The sequence below is a fragment of the Centropristis striata genome, chromosome 13, assembly GCF_030273125.1.
Source record: "Centropristis striata isolate RG_2023a ecotype Rhode Island chromosome 13, C.striata_1.0, whole genome shotgun sequence".
Classification (NCBI taxonomy): Eukaryota; Metazoa; Chordata; class Actinopteri; order Perciformes; family Serranidae; genus Centropristis; species Centropristis striata.
In genome coordinates, this window is record NC_081529.1 from 10,866,743 (window position 1) to 10,891,975 (window position 25,233).

Below are 25,233 nucleotides of genomic sequence, written 5' to 3' on the forward strand. Positions count from 1 at the left end.
GCCGCTCGTCTTCTCAAGTCCAGCCTTCCTTTCCTCACATTTCCTTTTTTTTTTTTATTCTAGCGCTCTGTCCCTCTCCCTCCTTCCTTCCATTTCCCTCTCTCTGTCATTCTCTCAGCGCTTTGTTCTAATTTTGGAAGCATGGAACCTCGGGGAGCGCTCTCCCAAAGCTATTTACGTCCTAGCCTCTCCTCCTCTTCCTCCTCCTCTTCCTCCTCCTCCTCCTCCACCTCCTCCTCTCCTCTCCTCTCCCTCTCGTCGGCCAGGAGGAGAACAGCATGAGGATCCTTTGATGCAAGCGAGCAGGGGAATTCTGCTTCTCCTCTGTATTTTTGTTGTGTTGTTAGCGGCGGGAAGTGGTGAAGAGGCTGCAGCAACCGATCCCTCCCATCACTTTTCAGCTTATGGAAATGCACAGTTTTACAGGCTTTAACCAGTGACGTGATTTCATTGATTACCTCCTGCTCTGTTTGCTTTTTGCTGCTTGTTCAGTTTGATTAGTGAAGACTCAGAGAGGGTTCAGTGCACCAGAGGAAACAAAGTTTTTTCTTCCATCTGCAACGTACCAGCCACTGTCATTGTTTTAGGAACAGGAAAGTTCTCTGGACTCCAGGTGATGTCGACAAGATCAACTGATTGGAAAGCTGCATTTCAGATCATTGCAAAGTCGGCAGTTTGATTCTTAAAGCTTCACATCTTTTTAATTTTGATTCCTTCCTGAAGCCAATCTGAGGGGTGGATTTCTGAAACCTGCAACCAACAACAACAACAACATTAAAAAAGAGGATTTTAAGTGTCAGCGACCGGTTGTCACAGCACAAACTGTACAGCCCGACAGTGGAAGCTCTGGAAAAACTAAAACGCTGAGGCTACCTGAAGCCCAAACAGGATACCTATCACAATAAAAGCACAGAGGAGTTTTCTGCATTCTCTTTCACAATTGAAGAACAGAAAACATTTTGAAGTTTTCAGCTGATCATTCACCCCAGAATGAGTCATCATGATTAAATATTTTTGAAAACATCTTTCAATGTTTGTGTCCACCCGGTCCTTGGCAACTTGAATCCTAAACTGAGCCATGCTGTTATCTCGGAAGAAGAAGTGACTTGTGCCTTTTTGTGACAAAATAGAGCGCTGCCTCTTGTCTTGGCATGCTGTTGCATCCCACGGTGTCAGGATTGTGCGCCATGTTGCAGACCATCTATGAGACTGAGTCCTGTTTTTCCTCTGCCAGCACAGACAGCCACCACCAGCCTCTGGAGCTCCTGAGTGGCAACAGGGGCTCCAGCCCTGCCATGCCCACCGCCGGTGAGTCATCTCCGAGAATGGAGGGGTGGGGAGGGGGCATGCTGTGTGCCGAAGGTTTGATGGGGCGTCAGACCAAAGGTTCGGATCCAAATGTAAAAAGTGTTATTTATAATGTATCTTCATTATTTTGTGTTTTTTTGTAATGAATGCTTTGGCTTTCCATATTATGTTTTGGTGTATGAAAGAATCTATTCATGCCAGTGGATGGTGAGTGCTCAGTGATTTTGTTGAGGATGGACAGTCGGGTTTAGGTCGAAGGTTTTCAAACTGTGAGAGCCACAAGGCATAGATAGATACTGTGCGAGGTGAAATGAGAAGTTAGGTTTTGTAGTTTGATCTGCTTATCAACACGGTCAGCAGTTTGTGCTGCAGAAGTGTCTGTGACACACAGCTAATAGAGGCAATTAAGGTACTTAACAACCCTTTAGCACCTGACTGCTGCATTTTGCTTCAGACTTCGTACTGCTTCTCAGAGTCGAACCTTTACAAAAACACGATTCACATATTTTTAAATTCAGTGTGACTTAAACTTCCTGAGAATATCATTACATCTGACTTCCATTGCACATACATTTCTATAAATCTGCTTAGAAATGATTATATATAAGTAGTCCAGTTGTTGCTGTCTGTATGTGAGGAATCAGGAACTTCTAATTCCTAACAATGCTGCCAATTTTCAAAAATCTAAACAAATATATGCCAAATATAACAGGGCTCAAGTTGTAGTCCAATCGAACTAACTTAATCCAAGGCAACATAATACTTCCTGTTTACATCCTCTCAAAGCCTCTAAATAACTTGAATTGTAGTTCCATTACGCTCCAAACAGAAGTGTTACAAAGAAAAATAGGGCCAAAATCTTTTAGGCAAATTTTATCAAAATAACTTTGTCATTTTTATCTCAAACTGTCGCCCCGTTTCTCTGCCTCCTCCTCGTGCTCCTAATGGCATTGACAAGATTTCACTGCAATGGAAAGGAAATAGGCAGTGCAATGACAGAGACATGAGTCATATTTGATCAGCGCTGCCTTGTTTGACAGTTTGATTGCAGTTCATGAGTGGCGCTTGACACTGCAGCAGAGACTCCACCGCTCTGATTAGTTGTTTTAGAAGCGTTAGAAGAACTAGTAGGCCTGTCAAAAAAATTGCAATATCGATTATTGAGGTTATTTCTATATATATCGTAGGAAAACGCCCATTGTGTTTCCATGTGTCTTTAGACCAGCATTTTAATGAAAACAGCAGGGTTGAACATTCTATGATTGGGAGTTTTTTTTATTTATACAATGCCTAAGACAATCGAACAGGAAAAAAAACTATGCTGAGGTGAACAAAAGTCCGAACCATTGACAACTAGATTGGCCTGTTTAGGTATGAATGGTACCTCTCCATACCCTTGTGCCAAGTACTTCATATTTATTTAAGTGCAATTTTTGTTGACACAGCCAGATAGTCCATTTTATTCATTGTTTTATTGTGTGGTTTTATTTTTTTATTTGGATATTTTAATACATTTTTCCCATTCCATTTCCAATGTCTGAATATTCTTAAGAATTGACATTGCTTTTTGAGTGTATATGTATTATTATTCTCTTAGTTTATTATTATATCAGTAGTATAAAATGGTCTGAAAGTCACAATAATATTGTTTATCAAAAAGTAGTTTTTGTGACAGGATTAGGAGGAGGCAGAGAAACAAATACAACAATGTATAACAAAACATTTCCTCTATATATATATAATTTATTTACACAGATATTTATCCTTTGTTAAAAAAATGTCAACATACACCATAAACAAAATTGTTTGCACCCGGAGTGACAGTGCAATAAAGAGGCATATGAATGAATTACTCAGTCTTGACGTAAAACAGATCCATAAAGCACAATGTCTCCTCTTTACTTTTAAGGAGAAAAAGGGTGAGAATGCCACAGGCACTGTTCCATAGATCACACTCTCTCGTGATGTGCTGCAAACAAAATCCCATCAGTGTACACAACTCAGTCAGTTAGGGCATATTGGTAACCTTAGTTTGGTAACTTCTTGAAACTTCAAAAAACATTTTTTCAATGAGTGAAGTGCCAAATCCATGTTCTTTATCTTTATGTTTTATCAAATGTTAAGCACACATCCAGAGCGTGAGCAAAAGAAGGTTCTGTTACCATCAAGTCTGCAGAATAATGTGGCAGCCAAAGTGAGGTGAGCTGGGGTTGGAGCTTGGCTCAATGCCACCTCTTGATGCCAGGTTCTTAGTTACAAGCAGGTCGTAGATTCACACTAATCTTCTTTTCGGCTACATTTACAGTGTTGGCTCACTGGCTGGCGCAGGTCAGTGTATATGTGAGTTTGTGTATGTGTTCAGACTTAAGGGGCAATGTGTCCTCTGCCTGAGCTTGTGTTTTCACAGATTAGTCTTTTTTTTTTTTTTTTGCCCTTAACTGGTATTGATCACATTTATGCAACAGCAGTTATGCATTTAATGCGATGTTGATGTGCGCATGTGGACTGGTGGATGGATGGATGGATGGATGGATGGATGGATGGATGGATGGATGGATGGATGGATAGATAGATAGATAGATAGATAGATAGATAGATAGATAGATAGATAGATAGATAGATAGATAGATAAACAACAACAAAGATGGTGCATCCAAACTCCATCAGCACATATTATGGATGATGATACACGTTTTTTCTTGACGGCAATGAGTTGGTCTTGTTGGTCACGATAATCTCGATTTAGGTCTCTCCTGGGTTTTGTAGCAGAACAAGCCCAAAACAGCTACTGCACTTTTGGAACAAGCCCCAAAAAATGCGACTCGCAACTGCCAATATTTACATGCGACTTTCCAAAATAAGAAGCCCAAAGTAGCTTATAATAAGCGGACTTGTCAACTATGGCTGCACTGTGATTGGACATTACTTCGCGGGGAGGGATTTTCACCTGCCTGGACAGGCAAGCACACACACACACACACACACACACACACACACACACACACACACACACACACACACACAGTGGCCTGTAAAGCTTCAGTGAAAAAAGGATTGCTGGACTGAAAAACCTGTGGTCCATAAGGGCATGTTGTGCCATACAGAGTGGACCAAACAGTTTGGTACTTTACCACCTATTGTTGCATCCCTATTATTCACGTGCACTATGACCACCCTTTCTTCTTAGAACTGTTTGGTGCTCAGCAGGTAGCTTTAATTGATATTTGGTTTATCAAAGCTTGCGGGCTGCAAACCAAAACAGCAAGCTGAAAGATGCTAAAACTGAACTTCTGACTTTTATTGTGGGTTTATCACCCTGAGTGACCTCCTTTAATATTAGACATAGTCATTGGACCCAACAATATTGACGAGTTCATCTTTAAAAAATATGAATATTTACTGTGTTACTGATGAAACCAGATATTAAGACCAGAAGCTAGCAAAACACAACATTCTTAAGAAGTTGTTTATTAACCACAAAAATACATAAAGCCTGGTGTAAGACAACAGAAAGCATCCGCTGTGGATGACCTACAGTCTGCCAGCCCATAATACTTCTGACCCACCCTCAGTCTCTATAGCAACACTACACATGTGACTCCTCTCTCTCTCTCTAAGCTTCTAATTTGTCTAAAGTACACACAGCCATTATACTATTTTTACCTCACTCTCTTGCTCTGTCTTTTCTTTCCCCCTTTCTGTCTCTCTCTCTCTCATGGCTTTTTTTAGAGTGTTTTGCAGGGCTGATGTCATAGTGCCTATTTTCTTTTAGTAGCGCAGAACGAACAAGACAGGGAGAGGGAGAGAGAAGAGAAAAGACGAATATTGGTTTCCAGAAATACCTCCAAGCCGCAGCAGCAGCAGCAGCAGCAGCAGTAGCAGATATGTGAAATCGGAGTGACAGAAACAGAGAAATAAGGAGATAAAGAGTGAAAAGTCATCCAAACTGGACATCAAATTACACACCTCTGTCTTTCTTCTGTTTCTTGGTGGTATTACCTCCTGTGAAAACAAAAGATGTTGGGCTATTAGACCAAGTTTTTGTTAAGTCTTGCTCAGTTAATTGATCCAGTGTTTCTACACTACACTGTCCAGAGATCATCTGTCAAGCTTGAATACTTGTTGCCGAGCTACTTTCTTTTGTATTTATTCCAAACTAAGCAGACACATAAAACACTTTCTGCATAGAAGGCTTTAAAAAGTGAGGTGTTAAATCACAAGAAGATTGCATGGCTTTTGTGGCTGGTAAACCTGCACCAGCAAAACAGCATCGTTTTCAAAGCACCCGCAAAGGGTGAAATGCATCCCTAACTGTGCTCCCAGCACATGTCATCTCAGTGCTCCTGTGCTATCTGCAGGTATTTAAATCGGTGCAAAATTGGCACCTTTCTACGCAAATAAGCTTTGTTGCAATCGCTGTCCAATTCAGATCAGCACTAATAGCCACATGCAGTTACAGTGAAATGATTAACATATATTAGATTTGGTGGTAACTGAGCATATTAATAAGTGGTCCACTTAAACTCATTTACTTTGGGAGGCAGTGACAGGGTGCAGTGACAATTGTGTCATGAGAATAATGAATAAAGCTCCGCTACATGTCATTTTTGAAAGCACATGAAAGAAAAAACAAAAAAATAGTGAAAATAAGGTAATATAGCTTTAATTAAAATGGAAGATTTTGGATGGAAGTAGTGCTCTGACCTCTGGCTCAGGTTGGCTCTCACCCCTCACAACCAATGTACTGGCCTCAAGTGTATTTATATTTTGCCACAGGGATAATTGCACTCAGCTGCAACACTTTTGTTTGTGCTGTAATACCAAAAGCCATATTTTTTGTGAAACGGGGCAACTAGTGGTTGATGCACAATTCATGGTGCTATCAGCAGCCACAATTACTAAGTGATGGACTTTTGCGTTCATGTCTCAGCTGGTCTCTGACATTTGGCAGCTCCAGCCAAAAATACATTTTTAGAGCTGAAAATATTAGTTGCAATGTCTTATAATTTACTGAATTTTGAACAGGACTATATATATATATATATACCCAAAGGGTGTGATGTGAACAACCTTTTCGGTTGTGTGATGCATACAGAATCATGCTAGCACCAAGGCATAATATAAACCAGGATTCACTGACTGGACAAACTAGATGCACAGTCTGTCTTTCATTCTTTTTAGTGCCTCGTCCTGGTGTTTGACTTGGTGTGTGTAACTGCAGCGAGCTGTAGTCGGTTAGATACTGACATGATTGACTGAAATGTTGCCTCTTTGTCAGACTGTACGTTACTGTGAGTGTGTGTGTGTGTTTACCAGACTATAAATGTCTTCGGTTTGACGTCAGACGCTGGCTGCTGTGGAATGCTGCTCTCTTGCCAAACGGACTGTTGTACACACACTCACAAACCAGTCTCTCACATACACACACACACAGCGACAGTGTGTGTGCTGTAGTGGAAGGGGAGACACGTGCGTCACAGTGAAACGCCAGAATATTTGTTTAGGTAATTTAGATGTGAGTGGCTGCACACACACACACACACACACACACACACACACAGCCTTATTTATCCCCCAGCTCTCAGTTTGGGGCTTTTTAACAACTTTTTCTTGAAACGGGCCAGTGAGCTAAATGAACAGTCACAAACCAAAACCAAACCGTTTCTTTGCCTGTATATGTAAGGGGAAAAGTCTGTTCATTCTAGAAGATTTAGTCATAAGTAAGATAAGATAAATAAGATAGACAGTACATGTTTCTCTTTCTCAAACATCAGAGGTTGTGACTAAACAGTGAAGATTTGAAACGAAGAAATCTTTCAAAGTTGCCACAATCCTGCCAAGCAGGGCTAATAAGCTTGGCCTAATTGTGAATGTTGGTGTTTGATTAGCTTAGAACCCACGTGGGATGCAAAAGTAGAAAGGTGGTGCCAAAGAACAGCTGGTGACCAATCAGAACAGCTTTGTATGAAAAACGTCATAGGCCAGACTACACAGTGGGTAATCCCTAATTGAATTTCCTCCTTGGCCAGCAGACAGGTATCCTGATATCCTAACACTAATCCAATAGCAGGGGTCAGCTGAGGCCAAGAGGGCAGAGTCACCACAGGTTTCTGGCAGATCAGGGTCACTTGAGGCAAGGTCAAATCGAGGCATGCTCCTGGAGGGAGCATGGGGAGCTCTCTGAAGCTCTGTGTGCTGCTGTTGCCTGGCTGTGTTGGTGGCCTGGAGCTCAACAGCAATAGGCATGTTTCCACCAAGTACTTTTTGGAAAGCGTTCCCCGTGGCCTCTGTTCCCATACAGGTACAGGTACGGCTAACCAACAGAGTTCGAATGTGACAACAGACCGACGTGGCAAGCAGTGTTGCCAATTTAGCGACTTTGTCGATATATTTAGCGACTATTCAGACCCCTCTAGCGTCTCTTTAAAAAAAAAACCAAAACGATAAATCTAGCAATTTTTTCTGGTGTTATTGGAGACTTTTGGAGACTTGTTCCTACTCTTCTTAACTCTTCATTTCTTTTAACGAGCAGCAGACGCCGTCCCAAAGCACTCACAAGCGGCCAAGTCCTCCCACAGTGGTCTCTCCCAGCTGCAGTCAGAGCAGGAGATGTTAACCCCTCAGGGTCCAGTTTGCACCAGTCTGCAAATGAATCACGCATGCGCCAAATCTCACCTCAACCGTATCCAATCAGTGTCTGTTACCTGAGCCGCTAACCAGTGAAGTTGGGCGGATCCTCTCTCCCAAGTTCCACCCATAGCGGCTCACTAGAGGGAAAAGTACTTAATGGAAACATGCCTATTATGGTTAAAATCTTACATCCCTATACAGTTAATTTCAGATCTTGTTTACGATATATCGCCAACAGTTGCATTTATCACCTTGTTTTGTCACTTTTCTATTGCATTTGTCACTGCTACATGCTGGTGTATTGGTTGGCACTCTTGACACATGAGGAGGGTTGCTAGTTCAACTCCGGCCTGCGGCTCTTCTATGTGGAGTTTGCCTGTTCTCCCCATGTCAGCATGTGTTCTCTCCTGGTCCTTCAGCTTCCTCCCACGGTCCAAAGACATGCAGCTTAGGTTTAATTGGTGACTCTAAATTGCCCATAGGAGTGAATGAGAGCATGGATGGTTTTCTGTCTCTATGCATCTGCAGCTGGGATTGTATCATGACATAGCATATTTTCTGGTTATTCCATGAATGAAATATGAAATAACCACAAGGTAAAGCCTGTGTACTCCATATTAGCAAAACAGCGCCTCTATGGTTTACTCCAGCTTCAGTGCCACGTGCAAGGATCAGAACTTTGTCCTAGTAATGTAAATATTGCCAGTTCTACTGCTGTTTTTTGAAATTGTGGTAGAAACGCACATATTTCACAACCCCTACTGGCAGTAGACAATCCATTCTGCTTTTAGGTTCATAAAATGTATTAGAATTAACTAATATGTAGGATACGCAGACAGAACTGTAATCTTACTTTGCAATGGCTGCCGTATTAGCCATGTGTATACTACATGTTTACTAGCACATGCAATGGTGAAGCGAGATCTGGTCAGAAGTGATCATTGACCAGTGATGATCAGAGATCATCATTGACGCAATAGAAACATTCTAATGCCAGGTGTGAACAGCTGTCCACTTGTGATTGGATCATCCAGGACGCAGGTTCATGCAGGTCTGAACAGGGCCTGTCAGCCACTGGGTCAACCTGTTGCAGCTAAGCTGATAGAGAGCTTCAGATGTTAGTGCTGCTGAGTCTTTGCATTGTAGCTTATATATGAATACTGTTGAAACCTTTATAAGCACACACAGGAAATGTGCTGACATCCACATGCATTGATATGCCTTTACAATTTTGCATTGAAAAACCTGTGAAGGAAAAAAAAATCTAAATGCATATGAGACATGTGATTTAAATGTCCACTGAAGTGATGAAGACATTGGAACAGAACAGAAATATTATATTTCCATCATGTTTTCCACATTCTTTTTTTTTTTTTTTCATTTTAATGACTTAAATGACACTGTTGTTGTGCCTTCTTCTGCAATTGTAAAATAGGACTTGATTAGAGAGTTAGCACCACCAACTGCTGCTATTCAATTCCCACTCCTAATACGATTTGCATAACAGTAGGTAATGTAAATGTGCATGAGTTCACATTTTCTTTTTGTAGTATTTCTGTAAATTCTGAAGAATGTACGCTTAATTTAATTAAAATGTGAATAGAGACATACCAAATTTACCCACAGTGACCACACAATACCAGCCAGTTACAGCTGGAATTTCCCCAAAAACGACACTTTATAGGTTGAAGCTTTAATGAAGTTAACAAATTTAAAATGATCATGATGAATTCTTGCCTCGAGGAGTTCCCATATATTTTATTTCACAAGCTCAAAAGTCAGTTAACACCACTCTGGTGCCTGAAGCGGGGAATCAGTATTAATCTGTTGCACTGATTAGCCCAAGTGGCAGCCATAAATCCAGATCAGCACAAGGCAGTACATTTGTCACTAATTTAGAGGAAAGGGGAGGCATGTTTACATTTTCCTTTTTACACTCATTTCTGTTGTGCAACTTTGCAATCCTCTTTTCTTTCCTTTTTCTGTCTTCTGCTATGAATAACAGCAAGCTTCTATGACTATTTCTCTCAGTTAATATATCCTTTTAACTACTGAATATAGACTAACCTAGTGTTGCTAATGGTAACACTAGGCTAATTGCAAGCCAGTACTATCCAGTGTTAGGCTAATGCTAGGCTTGTGTCTATTCTTAGGTGGCAGGACGCTGTGTTCCTTGCCTCTTACAACACTATGACAGCTCAGCTGAATGAAATGGGAGCTGCCTTTGTGTGTGTACACAATGAATGATACCATAGTCTGACAACGTTTTCCAGACTAATCGATCACTTTTTCTTTCTCCCTCTGTTTGTCCTGCAGTAGTGGAGGTGAAGAGCAGCCTCCCGTCGGGGATGCAGAGCCCAGTAGGAACAGCAAGTGAACAGAGAGGAGGAGGTGGAGAAGGTGGTGAGTAGGGAATCCTTTCAGAGTCCACTCGGGACGGGAAGGTGGCGGGTTTCCACGTCTCAAAAAGGGGTTTGATTAAGTGGATCCCTAAAAGTGGATCAGTAGACTAACTTCAATAACTCTTGTCTAAGATCAAGATCAAGATGTCCCTTATTAGTCCCCAAAACGGGGATATTTCTAGAGTTACAGCAGCAAAGTGGATAGCAAAATAACAATAAATAGTAAACAGCAGTATAATACTAGATATATGAAAGGTATTAGCCAATAAACAAGTAAAGAATATAATAAAATATTAACAATTTACGATATAAACAAGTAGAAATATAAAAAGTATTAACAATTTACGATATAAACAAGTAGAAATATAAAAAGTATTAACAATTTACGATATAAACAAGTAGAAATATAAAAAGTATTAACAATTTACAATATAAACAAGTAGAAATATAAAAAAGCATTATCAATTTCGACAAAGAAAAATAAAAACTTTAGGAACTTTATATACAATGTAGACAGAGTCAGCAGTTGGATATATACCACTGCACAGAGAATACTGCAAATTAAATTACATTTAAAAAAAAGTAGCCTGAGTGTTCATAGTGCATAAGGGGTTATAGGGGATGTGGCCAATAAAAAAAATGTATACAAAGTACAGTTTATAAAACTAGGAAAGTGCATTCAGAACATTGCAAATCTCCACCAAGCCTGCCTCCCTCTCACCTCCCAAAGAGTTGAATTTTTCTGAGTTGTCCTCACCGGCTCCCTTGGGCCATGCCATCTGTGCGTGACGGCTACTTCGCTGAACTGCTGCAGCTTGCACGCGCATGGTGTCCAAACAGGGAGCGCTGCTGCCTATCTTTCTACACTGAGTTTGCCTCAGGCAATGGCCATCAATAATGACATGTTTTTACATTTCACTATAAATGTAATTTTTATTCAGTTCAGAGGGAAAATGTTAAGAATGTGTTGGAAAAAAAGTGTATATAGTAGAGCCCGACAGATGGCCAGTATTGGCCTATCAAAGGCATATCACTGTGCGTATATGCCTTCTGATATGTGTTTTAATGAAAACCCTTTTTACACAATACATAACTCAAAAAAAACTTATGCTTGGCATGTTTTAGAAATGGTATTAGCTAGAATAAAGCTTAGCTTGAATAACAATGTTGAATATTATATAATAAAGTTTTATGTTTTTTGTTACGTTTTATTCTAGCTCAAAACAATTACTCTGTCGGCCACCATATCGGTTATTGATTAAACCCACATCAGTCAGGCTGTATAATATAGGATTTATTTAGAGATGTTATGTATTTAAAAAAAACTTATACTGAAAGTAGTTTTCTTTTAAGTATCTAACATCCAGTGTGGGAGAGATTGACTTAGTGAGGGAGCCAGAGAGAGAGGACACGACACGCAACACACACAAGTGCACAAAGTTATATATATATTATCTGAAACCGTTCATTCAAATTCAAAATGAGCACTTAACACTCGTCTTCACTCCTCTGTCATATCTCTGGCTCTCTTACCCAGTGAAGGAGTGGTTCTTCCATATGCAGGCAATTAAGTGATATCCTTAAAGTTGTGGTTTTGAAGTAGAGTCTTCTTTGTGTGAGAACTGTATCTTCAAAAAGTACCCCAGGGGCTACTAACCCGGCTCCACCGACTGGAAAGGTTTGAGATGGGGGAAGAGTAGGGCGCGGAGCTAGGGTAAAGGTAACTCATCAGTTATCACTTCTCAGCATTTTCCTCACCAACATACGTTGTTTGGAAAACGAAATAAATGAACTGTTGCTGCAGATCACCGCTCAAAAACAATTTAGGGACTGTAACAACATGATTTTCATGCAAAATGGTAACAAAAGTGGCTCTCCCGATAGTGCCAATGAGCTAACAGCTGTTAAGAAAAGGGTTGCGATGAATTTGTCACGCAAGACAAACTGAGACCGTATATGATCACTTGTGCCCCCTACTGGCCAGATTCAGCAGTAAATGATGATATAAAAACAATAAATAAAAAAAGGTTTATATAGCATTGTCAATCAGTACTTGAGCAGACAATTATAAATGTGCAAAAGAACACATTAATCTGATTTGTCCAGTAGTATGAGAGAGGTCATACAGACAGACACACGCACATATGTGACAAAAAATAAATAAAGCGACAGATAGATACTTGATCAGCAATGTAATCAGGAAAATAATAACAATAATAATAATAAAAATAATAATCATAACTTAAATTTATATAGCGCCTTTCAAGAAAGCCAAGGACGCTTTATAATAAAATAAAATAAAATAAAATAAAATAAAATAAAATAAAATAAAATAAAATAAAATAAAAAAATACAATACAGTAGGAAGGGATAAAAAAAATGGGCACTGATGATGTTGGGTTGAGGGGGTTAAGTGAGTCCAAAAGTTTTTGTGAAAAGATGGTGCTTGAGAAGTTTTTTGAAAGTATTTTTGAGTATTTCGGGTTTTGGCCGGGAGAGGGCAGGTCAGGGGACCTCAAGTTTGGGGATGGTGTGTCGGGGTGGTGGAGGTCAGTCAGATATGGAGGGGCGAGGGCGTGCATTGATTTGTAGGTCATGAGGAGGATGTGTGATTTAACCGGGAGCCAGTGAAGGTGGATGAGGGTGGTGGTGATGTGCTGCCAGAGCCTGGACTGGATGAGTAAAGTTATCCATTGCTACTCTTCCAGGTGGGGGTCAAGGAGAAAGTGCAGGAGGAGGAGGAGGAGGAGGGGGAGGCCCAGTTGATCTGCGGACAGAGCCGAGGGTGGGGTCTCTGTCCGGGGGTGCGGCGGCAGTGGACACAGCCATGAGAGAGCAGCAGCTCCAGCAGGAACTCGTGCTCCTCAAACAGCAGCAGGAACTCCAGAAACAGCTGCTGTTTGCAGAGTTCCAGAAAAAACACGAGGTGCTCACAAGACAACACGAGGTACAGCTGCAGGAACACCTGAAGGTAGGCAGCCAGGTATTGACTCATTTAATTAGTCCTTGAACCTAGGTATGAGCTAGCTATTCTAAAATACAGAAACCAGCTTTACTGTTTGTCATCTTAGTAAAAATATATGTATCTGTGTGTGTTGAAGCAACAGCAGGAGCTGCTGGCAGCAAAGCGGCAGCAGGAGCTGGAGCAGAAGAGGAAACTGGAGCAACAAAGACACGAAGAGCAGGAGAAACATCGGCTCGAGCAGCAACTGCTGCTGCTGAGGAACAAGGAGAAAGGCAAAGAGAGTAGGTCATACTGCTAGTACCGCCGCTATCACCACGCTACGCACATGTCGGCTCTGTGACTACAAGGCTGTGGTATAAAGACATTGAAGTGTTCTGATTGCTGTCCTCACTCTTTGATGTGTTTTGGAAGGTGCCATTGCCAGTACAGAGGTGAAGCTGAAGCTGCAGGAGTTTCTTCTCAATAAGAAAGAGCCTGGTATCGGCGGACTGAACCATTCCTTCTCCCCAAAGTGCTGGTGAGGACTGCAGAGAGCTCAGCCTGTCCCTGGACAGATCAGTCGCATTACTATAACATTATAGTGAGAACTAGTGATGGGCGTTTGGAAGAAACCTGCCAACTCGATTATCTATAACGTTAACGATCAATTAATCGCTGCATACATGCGCAAAATAAAAGATAGATATATATATGGAGAGTACTATGCAAAAGCCTTTTATTTTGAAAGGACAAAAGAGACTTTCTGTCGATCGTAACACTTACACTTAACACTTACTCAAGTGAGTTGATACCGTAAAGATAACCTCAAGGAGTTCAATGTTTTATGTTTTAGTCCGCGAAGAGGCATGAGGTTAGTTTTCACAGTAATCTTGCATATGTAAATGTGTTTGGTGTTTGAATGAGTTTTCGATAAAATAAAACCTAGGAATTCATATTAGCAGGGTTTGATACAGTTAGCTTCTTTTGCTCAAATTAATACTTTTCTATATGTCTGTGTGTTTTATAATTGTTATTGCAACTTTCTGTTTGCAAACTGTAGCTTTATCCAACTTAATTCTCAGCTCATTGGCTTATTTACATACGGCCACAGAACTGAACGCTCGACCGTGTTTCATAGATGAAATCAAATGGAAAATACACAGAGCGATTAAAAATTCCATGCGATCAACCAAATTCTTACCGACCATTAATCTATCACCGATTAATTATTCCCACCCCTAGTGATAACTCAGATTTATTTCTTTGTAATTCTTAGTGTAAATGTTAGCTGCATCTTCTGTATAAGATTACTTTGTAATTGTAGTTACAGTAAACTGCACTGTATCAATGGGTTAATCAGTTACAGATTAGAGAGCGTGATCCTTCCTCATCACCTGGTGTCAACCATGTCTTTTCAGGACGGGGAGCTGCTGCTCTAGTTTGTGAGGTTTGAGCAGGTTGTAGTCTGACCATGGCTTAAACAAGCTGCTTTAACCCTCACTGAGCGTGTTTAACCCTGTGGACCCTGAAAGGTTCCTATCTCATTTTGTTCACAATGGCCTCGTTTTTCACTGCAATATCACAATTGTTGTTGTTTTTTGTGAACAACTTTTTTATTGCTTTTAAGGACAGAACAAGTACAGGAGTCCGATAAAATTAAAAGGTACATTACAATCAAATTGAAAATAATAATAATAATAATAATAATAATAATAATAATAATAATGAAATAAATAGAAAAAAGAAAAGAAAAAAAAATAGGGAAAATTAAAATTAAAAATGAAGAAAAAAGGAAAAATACGAACTTGCATCTAACACTATAACATATAACAAGGTGGCAGTAGCCACAAACAAAACACCCACTATATGGGCACCTGAACTGAGAAAGCTGGCTATCATACCATCACGAAAGCCAGCCCCTGCAATATCACAATTGTAATGCCAATAATCATAAAAAAAATGGAAAAAAAAGTAAATCAAATATCTTTCATCACGTATTTTTCAAAAATTGGAATGAAATGGAATCTACATATACAACATTTTTGCCCACATTTTTACAACTTCTCTTTTTTCTCTGCTCTTCTTTCACGTGACTGTATGTTTCAGCAAAGTCAATCATGGCTTCCTTGAGCAGTGCAGAATTTAATGCTTTTTTTGCAGGATCAGGTTTGTGCAAATGGTTTGTTTTTAGCAAAATTTTGGATGAGAAGTGATAAACTGATTTGGAGGAAATGTCACAACTTTAAGCTTCTATTTGGTGACTTTTACTGATGGAATCATTCGTCACACATGATCTGTTAAAGGACCGTTGAAATGTTTAAAATCAGACAAGCTGATTGTACGCCTGATTTACTTTCTTTCTTGACTTCAGCAAGCGTGTGATTTTGTTTTATTACAGATTCACAAAGTGGAATTAATGTTGATGTCTTGTAGTTATGTAAGTAAGTAAATATGTTTATACGTAATGTTTTAATAGGTGTAATGTCATCAGACATTCCCAAAATGTATGGATGCGACTGTGTTATAATTTTTTGTGTTTTTAGAAAAGGCTATTAGATGTTATTTTAAATCCATGTAGAGCTCTTCATCTTTTTCTTTTCGTGCTTTCACTGCCATTTACTCCCTGATGTTATTATACCATGGTAGGTTCGGTATAACTTATGTTTATTTATGGTAAACTGGTATTTATTTTCCTGACATCTGGGGTGGAAATGTTTCACTGATCTACAACCCTGATTACCAAAAAGTTGTGACAGGTTTGGTTGTGTTTTAGCCACATGCTAAACAAGCACAATTGCAAAAACTAGAAGAAAAGAAAGAAAGAAAAAAATGAAATTCTGTCTTTATTCATGTTTTACGCAGCACCCCAACAGAGCTTTTTCCTAAATCCACATTGCAGCAATGTTCAGCAATGAGAAATCTATCAAAGAAGAGGCACAGAGAAAATATTTCCACAGTCACAGGAAATAACAGGAAAGGCATTCTAGGAAATGTAGGAAATGACTACTGTAAAGGAAGTGCTAGTCCACTTAGCAGGCTGTCAGAAAATAACTTTGCTGAAACACTTTACTTAATATTCTGGAGCTGACTCTCTGTATCCTTGTGTTTCTGTGTGTATGTGTGTGTGTGTGTGTGTGTGTGTGTGTGTGTGTGTGTGCAGGGGAGCTCAGCACATCTCCCTGGAGCAGGGCTCTCCTCCACAGAGTAACACCCCAGGAACTCCTCCCTCCTACAAACTGCCCCCACTGTTGGGGAACTATGAGGGCAAAGACGACTTCCCACTCCGCAAGACAGGTAAGGGAAGAGATACAGACAGACGGTGTGTGTGTGTGTGTGTGTGTGTGTGTGTGTGTGTGCGTGTGCGTGCAGGATTTGTCACTTGCCATGTAAAAGTAGTTAGACGAAAGATTATGCGGAGGTGGAGTGTGGTGTGTTTATATATATGTGTGCATACGTGTGAGTCAGTGTGAGTCTGACTCATTAGGAAAGAGATAGCCTCAACCTAGAGATAACACACACACACACACACACACACACACACACCTACACACACACACATACAAACAAACACACTTTTGTACCTCTATACTTGTGAAGACGCTCATTGACGTAATGCATTGCCTCGGCCCTTACCTTAACCTTAACCATCACTAACCCTAACCCTAACCCTAAATGCCTCATCCCAACCCTTGAACCTAAACCTAATTCTAACCTAAATCCTGAACTCACATTTGCAGCGCTTGTGCACATACATTTAGGTATCTGGAGTGCCTACCAACCCACACAGGAGTAAAATGAGACAACAAAGTCAATTTTGGCGAGCTGTCCAGTGTTTCCCACACATGCACTTTACTTGGTCGGGCCTCCCAGGTATATTGACGGCTGCCAAGATATATTTTGCAGCCAATTTAGAATTTTTCAAGTTTTATCCATTCGAGATTCGAGATTTTCCCGTTCTCTTTCTCTCTCACACAAACAAAAATGCTCAGAAACACTTTGACAATGGACCATGATTACACCAACACAACGCTGTTCATATTTACTGCAAAAAACTATGACATTTCAGTAGAAGCGGCAGGGGGACAATGTGTTCGTTTACATGAAAGTTCTAGTGTTTTTTGGGCTGATGTGACGTGTCAAAGAAAACTAAAACTGCCACATGTTCTACTGATTGCGGTGCTGCCTGACTCTCTACTTCTTCTTCTGTTTATTGGTGATTGGAAAACCACCTCAGAAATGCATTTACGCTATCTGTCATTATGTTCCACTCTGGAGCACCTGCTGAGTCATGTGCGACACCTAGTGGTAAAATTCAGCAGTTGGGTCCAGTATTTAGCTCAATATCAAACCAGTTATTTTCTATACTACAGAGAAATTCTAATTGTGTGGGAAACAATGCTAACGGTGTGAGAAAGATAAAAGATGGTTTCAACATTAAAGCATGTAAGCATGTTGTTGTAGAAAGGCAAAATACAAGTATAAACCTGAACATTAGCATATGTCCCCTTTAAAACCTAGTCTGAACCTCAAACAGGCCTCAGAAGGTCTTTCCGAAGGTGAGGACTGGCTACAATGTCCTTGCTTTTAAAAAATGTCCTTACTCTCAAGGTAAAACTCCAATGGTAGACACACACACACACACACACACACACACACACACACACACACACACACACTACCACACACACACACACACACACAAACTGAACGTGTAGATTAGAACCTTAATTAGTTTCCTGTAGGGACATTACTATTCAGTAAATTTCATTCTTCATTCATGTCTGTAAAGCTTAAGTTACAATGATAAGGGTGACAGATTTTGCATTGTTATGCACATTTTTGAATCAGGAAGTGCATCTTGATCTACTTTAACACTAAGAATTTTGGGGGGAAAGACGTGTGTTCTCCTTCTTTTGCAATGGTTTAATGGCATGCGACTGGAAAAAGCATGCTGTTTATATTTTTGATGTGTCCAACTCTTAATAGTATCATTGCATTGGAATTAATGGATTAATTTGAATTTGCATGAAAACTTGACTTGGAGCCTTGAGCCTTTCTTGATTTCATACAGAGGTCAACAGAAGCGGGAATCTCACTGCAAGCCTTTTGGTTGAAATTACCAGCTGTAGCTAGCTAGCGTATAAAGCTATGGCTAGCCCCATAAAAACATCTCCGTCTGACATTTTAATCTTTCCAGCTAACCTTCCTGTGTAAGGATCTGGTGGCTACAAACAACATACATTTGGAATGGACATTTTGAGCAAAAAAAACGATTCAATAACTGATTACTGGTAACTTCAACAAATCTTTGAAGCTTGAGCAAGCGAATAAGAAACCTGACATTTTATGTAATATTCTCTAAAAAAAATTAACTGTGTAGTGTGTACTGTATTCCTGAAGGACTGATGAGAAAATCTGAAAACGGGACACTACAGAAGTTAATGATGTCCCATAATATACAAACGTTTAATAATTTGGAGCCCTGCATGTTAGAGACTTAGGTTTTTTTGCCCAGAAGCTAACTGGTGTAAATTCAGATTCTGGAGCTTCGTGATCCAGCCATTTACTGCTGTGTCTTTTTTGTGACTACGTAAAATTTATCTTAACAAGTAAATCAGACACAGAATGTATTATGTGATAATTATTCATGTTTCAGTGTCATTAGCTGCCTTTTCACTATTGTTAGCTGTCAACTTGCTGTCCATGATGCTTTGGGTTGAGTCTCTCGACCAATCAGAGTCTGTGTTCCTGACCTGTCGACCAATCAGAGTCTGTGTTCCTGACCTGTCGACCGGTCAGAGGCTGTGTTCCTGACTATGTTGCAGCTAGGACAAGTTTGGCTATCAGGCTAATGGCAAACACCTTAATAACATCTCACCCTTCTCACAGGGCTGCAGCAAATTTAATACTGCCCCAGTGGGATTTTGTAATAATTGAAAAACTATTTGAATATCAAAACCCATCCCTTATATGATGCTGTGCTTAAAGACTGAGGTACTTTAGCTGCATTGATGCAAATCACATGAACTTATTTACATCTGAAGACCTGTCAATCTGCTGGGCAGTCCTTGGCCTAGAGGTTAGGAATAGGGCTTGTAACTGGAGAGTCGCGGTCCCGGTAATCCCGGTACTGACAGGTCTAGGACTGAAGTGCCCTTGAGCAAGGCACCTAACCCCCCTGCACAGCTCCCCGGGCGCAGTAATGTGCTGCCCACTGCTCCTTGCACGGTGTGTTCACTTGTGTGTAAAAAAAAAAAAAAGGATGGGTTAAATGCAGAGGTTGAATTTCCCCATTGTGGGATTAATAAAGTAATCTTCTTCTTCTAAAGTAAAAAGTGCAGTGTCATGCTTATTAAATATCCACCAATGTATCTCCAAATCCTGTGTCCACGCCCCTGCAGCCTTACATATAATGATAAAAATAGATGGATTTTTACCATAACTGTAAAATATCAACATTTAAACCACTTGTGCAAAATCCCTTTACTCCCATGTCACTGGCTGGCCTGATCCAACATACTCAAAAGGTAACTAATGACAAAACATCCAGGTTTTTCTGGATCAGGAATGCTGGATACTGCTGAGGCAACTTGAACAGTGACACCTGGATTCTTCTTCTTCCTTGTCCTTCCCCTTGACTTTTAGACCAAAGCTGCCTTAAAATACACCTGCTGATGATGCTCATCCAGCAAGCAAACTCGCCAGCCAGAAAGTGCAGCCTGCCAAAATGTAATGTAGGATTACCAGACAGCCTGTGAGCCTGTATCCTCCCGGAAAGTCTCCTGTTGGCAAATCACCAGGCACCTTAAAATACCCCCATGACATAATCTGCCAAACAAAACACTGAAACAAATAACACAAGATTAAAAACTCAAAAAGGCAAGATCAACAATACACAAAATCAACTATGAATATCAGTCTTTTCGCCGATATATTCCAAACAGACTGTGATGTAGCATAGTCAGCTTGTTGATCAGCGCAGTGTTAATTGATTTTTTTGGCACCAAGCTGAGCTGTTTTCATTCCCTCTCTCTTCCTGTCTGCAGTCTCGGAGCCTAACCTGAAGGTGCGTTCACGGTTGAAGCAGAAGGTGGCAGAGAGGAGGAGCTCTCCGCTCCTTCGCAGGAAGGATGGAACCGTTATCAGCACCTTTAAGAAGAGAGCCATAGAGATATCAGGTGAACACACACACACACACACACACACACACACGCTCTACACACTCACATGACAGTGTTTTTCATTACAGTAATAGTGTGTAATGTGTAAACTTAAGCCCTCTCTTTCTCTCTTTCTGTGTGTGTGTCTGTGTCTCTCCACCAGTTTCCTCTCTGTGTAATAGTGCTCCGGGTTCAGGTCCCAGTAGTCCCAACAGTTCCAACTCGGCTATTGCCAATGGCAACACAGGGTCGGTCCCCAACATACAGACTGAGGTACACACACACACAAACACACACAAACACAATATATTATATTTTATAGATATACTCACAAGTACTGCACAGGTTGGTTTCATTTTCAGCATTAATATAGCTTGAGATCGCCCCCTACAGCTCAGTGTGATCAAAAAAACAAGTTTCAAAACATGTTGCCCAAACTGCTTTTACAGAGAAATTTAAAATGGGTCAAAACAGAACGGAATAATTAAGTAAAAACTTGTGACAGACAAAATTGAAGCATTTTTTATAGCTGTATTAACCTCTGAACCCCAAGAAGTTTCAGGGCTCTTTTTTGCTCCTGTCACATTTTACTTTCTGTGACCTTTGTGTTTTTACAGCAATGTATAAATCCTGCACCTCTATAGAAACAACACAATCATGGCTAGAAGTTGGAAGAACTCAAAAGTCCTTTTTGCAGTGTGATACACCTTAAGCCCTAAGGTACCAAGAACATGAGGAATACCATAGGAAAAAAATCCATCCTGTGATTTGGTATTAAAAACTTTTTTGAGTTTTCTGCAATAATTGCATTTTTCTGCAACACTTGGTAAAAACTGCTGAAGAAAACCCTTCTTGTCAGTACACCTAAAGTCATACATCCTCTGAATTCCCTTGATTTCCAGTTTGTGGTGGTTATATGTTTCCTGAGGCTGTGATTATCGGATCATTTTATACAGTGAGCTCAAGTTTCAAAAATGCTCTTACTACAATAAAATGCCACTATGGGGACTAAAATCATGAAACAACACAGGACAAGAGTCTGCTTTACAGTCATATCCAAAATATGCAATTCCAAGGCTATTTAGAGACCCCAGTGTGCAGAAATATTTAAATATAATAGGTGAAAACAACACATTTCGTGTTTTTTTTCCAGTGATCGGTGGAACCTATTTTCCCTAATACTTGGAATTAACACTTATAAGTTGTGAATGGTCATAGAAATGTAATTATGGGTGCTTGAAAAGCCATTAAAAAAACAAAAAGACATTTTATCCATAAGGATGGGACATTTACTTGGGAGGTGTTTATTTCGTGCCTAATTGTATCAAACACTTCCTTAAGAAGGCAATGTGGAGTTCTATCCAGAGATCAAGTAATAGGCTTTAAAGCTAAGAAGACTCATGGTGAACGTAAGTGATCGTTGAACAAATCTTGAGAAGTTGTGAAAGATTCCTTGTTGGAGTATCAGGGTTTGGTGTCGCTGCACAGACGCATCATTTCTGGGCATAGCTCTCCCTATATTAACAGGGATAATGAGGCTTGTAAAAACTGGCTCACAAGCATCATCATTTATCCCAATATGTGAAAGTTGGCTTTGATATGAGGATTAAAGTCTGAAGAGGAGCGTAAACACAAGGTGGGATGAAACAGCTGCACAGATTTTAGTATTGGCAGATGTTTTTGATCAGGATATTAGCTTGTTATTGAATATGCATTTTAGCAGCCAAGCATGAAGATCCAGATCGAGGAAGAGGATGAAAATGACTCGATTCGAGGGAGATTCTGCTTTTTCAGTGCTTACAGTAGATGCTTAAAACAATGTTTACCATAGCAACCTGTATGCACCCAGAGCAAACACGTAAACTAACCAGTCCGTCTGTGTGTCTGTCCGTCTGCAGCTAAGATCTCTCCATCAGACACTGGGGGCTGATGGGACATTGAGTCCATTGAATCTCTACACCTCGCCCTCCTTGCCGAATATCTCGTTGGGCCTCCCTGCCAACACACACATCACGGTGGGTTACGCATCTCACACACACATTCACACACACAAAAACATAGTTATACAAACAACCATACTGTAATATCTATAGGTGGGGGGAAAATCGATACAGCATAGTATCGCAGTATTTTGCTTGTCGATATAATGTCGATTCATGGGCGCCAAGTATTGATATTTAGCGTTCCGACGTCCGGAGGGCCATCAGTATTTTCGCTACGACGGATTTCCGTCATTTGGAGGTCACAGAGGCCACTTATGAGATCAATACCCGTGTTTCCTTTAGGGGGAAGAGTAGCCGCTGGGAAAGTCTCAGGCCACGCCCTCTCAAATGATTACTCACTCTGCGTGTCTCGATTACAAAAAGGGCTCCAGAGGGATTTACGAGACTCCGGAGGCGACGTATGGTTTTCGAGAGAAATCGATTAGCGACAGTTTCGACCGTGATCACATGCGCGACAGATTTAACACGGGAGATGCAACTGTTGCAAAACAAAAGCAACATGGCTAACTATGCACAGCGTCTCCGCTGATCATAAACATAGTGATCGTGAATTAACCGGCATCGCTAACTGTGCACAGTGTCAGGTGCTTGTTGTAAACAAACAGAGATCGCTAAATTGGTGTTGTTTGTTTGATGCTTGTTCTGTTTGTTGTTAATTTTTTTTAATAAGCACTATAGAGATTTGCACCCATTGTTATTTAATCCTGGGGCCATGAATTTTTTTATTTCTATTTTCTTATATATAAAAGGTTTACTTGAAATAATAAGGAAAATAAAAACATGTAATGAAAAGTTATGTAGATGCTTAATTGTTTTAGAGAGTAATGACAAGCTTTGCAAAAAAATAGAATAATAGAAAAGACAAAAAAAAAATGCAAGATGCAATAGAACAGCTGTTTAAAATCCTCCTCCTGTAAAACAGTACTGGTTGAGCATTTAAATGTGATGGCTGCATTTGGTGCTGGATTCTTATGCAGTAGTATTTCTTAAGCAGGTGTCAAGTAACCTAACCTGGAACATGTTTCACACACTGCACATGACTTGGCTGTAGCGCAAATAAAATTTCTGTCAGAAGATTTAATCCATGATCATGTCAGGAAGTTGGCTTTATTTATGTTTCATTCAAAAATATTCAGAGCAGTTAAGCTTAAGTTGAGGAAAGTTTGATAAAATGCTGCAGTTGTTGTCGTCCATACATTAGTCTGTGGGTTTGACTCTCATTGTGGAGGAAAAAAAAGACTGAAGTGAGATGAACAGACTGAAAATTTTCTCTTATTTGACAAAACAATTCTTGATTGAATTTAATTTTGTGGACACAAAATAAGTTAAACAGTTAAATCGCAATATATTGTATCGCTATACTCACCATATCGCAAAATGCTTAAAATCACAAAAATATTGTTTTGTGAATCAAGTATCGGGATAAAATCGAATCGTGATTCACACCTCTACTAATATCCAACACTAGCTTCTTAATAAAACACTAAAACTATTAGTTGATTTAACAACACATTAGGGATTATGTGTTGGTGACCTGCACTTGTCTGTGTGGTAACCATGGTAATGCCCCACCCCCACTCCCCTACAGCCCCCACAGGCGCTGTCCACCCAGCAAGAGGCCGAGCGTCAAGCCATCCAATCACTGCGAGGGGGCGGGGCTCTAACAGGAAAGTTTCTCTCCACATCCTCTCTACCTGCAGGTAAGTTTTACCAAAGCTTCTACATCATGTGCAGAATGGTTACATATTTTTACAACAAAAAAGTATTTTGTCTGTAGACGGTATTTAACTAAATGTAGGTTGCAAAGAATTTGCAAATCATTGAATTTTCACAGCGTCAAAACTTTTTGGAGTTGTAAGTCCTGGACGTTTGGAAAACTGATTGATTTTAACCATTATGTCTTGGACACAAGGACATAGATTTTTAACATAGTCAGGTGTTTCCTCTTTGAAGTTACTGCAGTTATCTTATCTGAAAACTAGCAAGCATTAAATAAGAATGATCAAAATATACAATCAAAGATTAAATAAACCGCTGGTATAATAAACAAAGTATCAATATACATTGCTGTGGGTATAAATTAATTTTGTTCACTGTATTTTGCAATTGCAATTACAGTAACAATTTAAATGTGATTATAAGGCATCTGAGGAAATTTTTGGTTTAGGGTTACCATGAAAATCCCTTGAATATTTTTTATTTTAAAACGATACCTGCTACACACCGACTAAAAGCCACATCAAAATGTGTGACCGTGTAAGATACAGTCATAAATCTCTACAGGTGTGTAGTTATGTATGCTTAGTTCAAAGATGGGTGCAGTCTCAGCAATGACACCATAATTAGAGAGGTAGGAAGTAAGGAATGGGCTGTTGGCACCGTCACTTTATGCCCCTGGCCCAATGTGGCATCATGGCTGGTGTGATCCAATTTGAAGATGGTTTCTAGAGAAGTTTTTATATTGATTGTATTATGTGGAACTACTAATAATCTCATAATGTTTCTTTACAGGGGTGGGTCATGATGTGGAGACACCGCCCCCCAGCTCTCATTCTGCCCATTCCTCATTATTGCAACATGTACTACTGCTGGAGCAGGCCAGACAACAGACTGCTATGCTAGCTGGTACCTACACACACACACACACACACACACACACATACATATAGGTGCATCTCAATAAATTAGAATATTGTAGAAAAGTTTATTTATGTCAGTAATTCGATTCAAAAAGTGGAAAGTACACATTATATAGATCCATTACACACAGAATGAAACATTTCATG

The 25,233-nt window shown here is 40.0% G+C and overlaps 1 protein-coding gene across 1 annotated transcript in view; it reads left to right on the forward strand.

Annotated features, from left to right (window-relative positions):
• The first annotated feature begins 241 nt into the window (after window positions 1–241).
• Window positions 242–25,233, forward strand: part of hdac5 (histone deacetylase 5) — a 48,086-nt gene continuing 23,094 nt past the window's right edge. Inside the window, exons 1-11 of the mRNA XM_059347269.1 lie at window positions 242–1,308; window positions 10,255–10,341; window positions 13,049–13,323; window positions 13,442–13,586; window positions 13,717–13,822; window positions 16,445–16,578; window positions 20,331–20,462; window positions 20,608–20,717; window positions 22,343–22,459; window positions 24,036–24,147; window positions 24,959–25,072. Coding sequence (XP_059203252.1) covers window positions 1,152–1,308; window positions 10,255–10,341; window positions 13,049–13,323; window positions 13,442–13,586; window positions 13,717–13,822; window positions 16,445–16,578; window positions 20,331–20,462; window positions 20,608–20,717; window positions 22,343–22,459; window positions 24,036–24,147; window positions 24,959–25,072 — 1,489 coding nt within the window. The 5' untranslated portion in view covers window positions 242–1,151. The remainder of the gene's footprint in view (window positions 1,309–10,254; window positions 10,342–13,048; window positions 13,324–13,441; window positions 13,587–13,716; window positions 13,823–16,444; window positions 16,579–20,330; window positions 20,463–20,607; window positions 20,718–22,342; window positions 22,460–24,035; window positions 24,148–24,958; window positions 25,073–25,233) is intronic.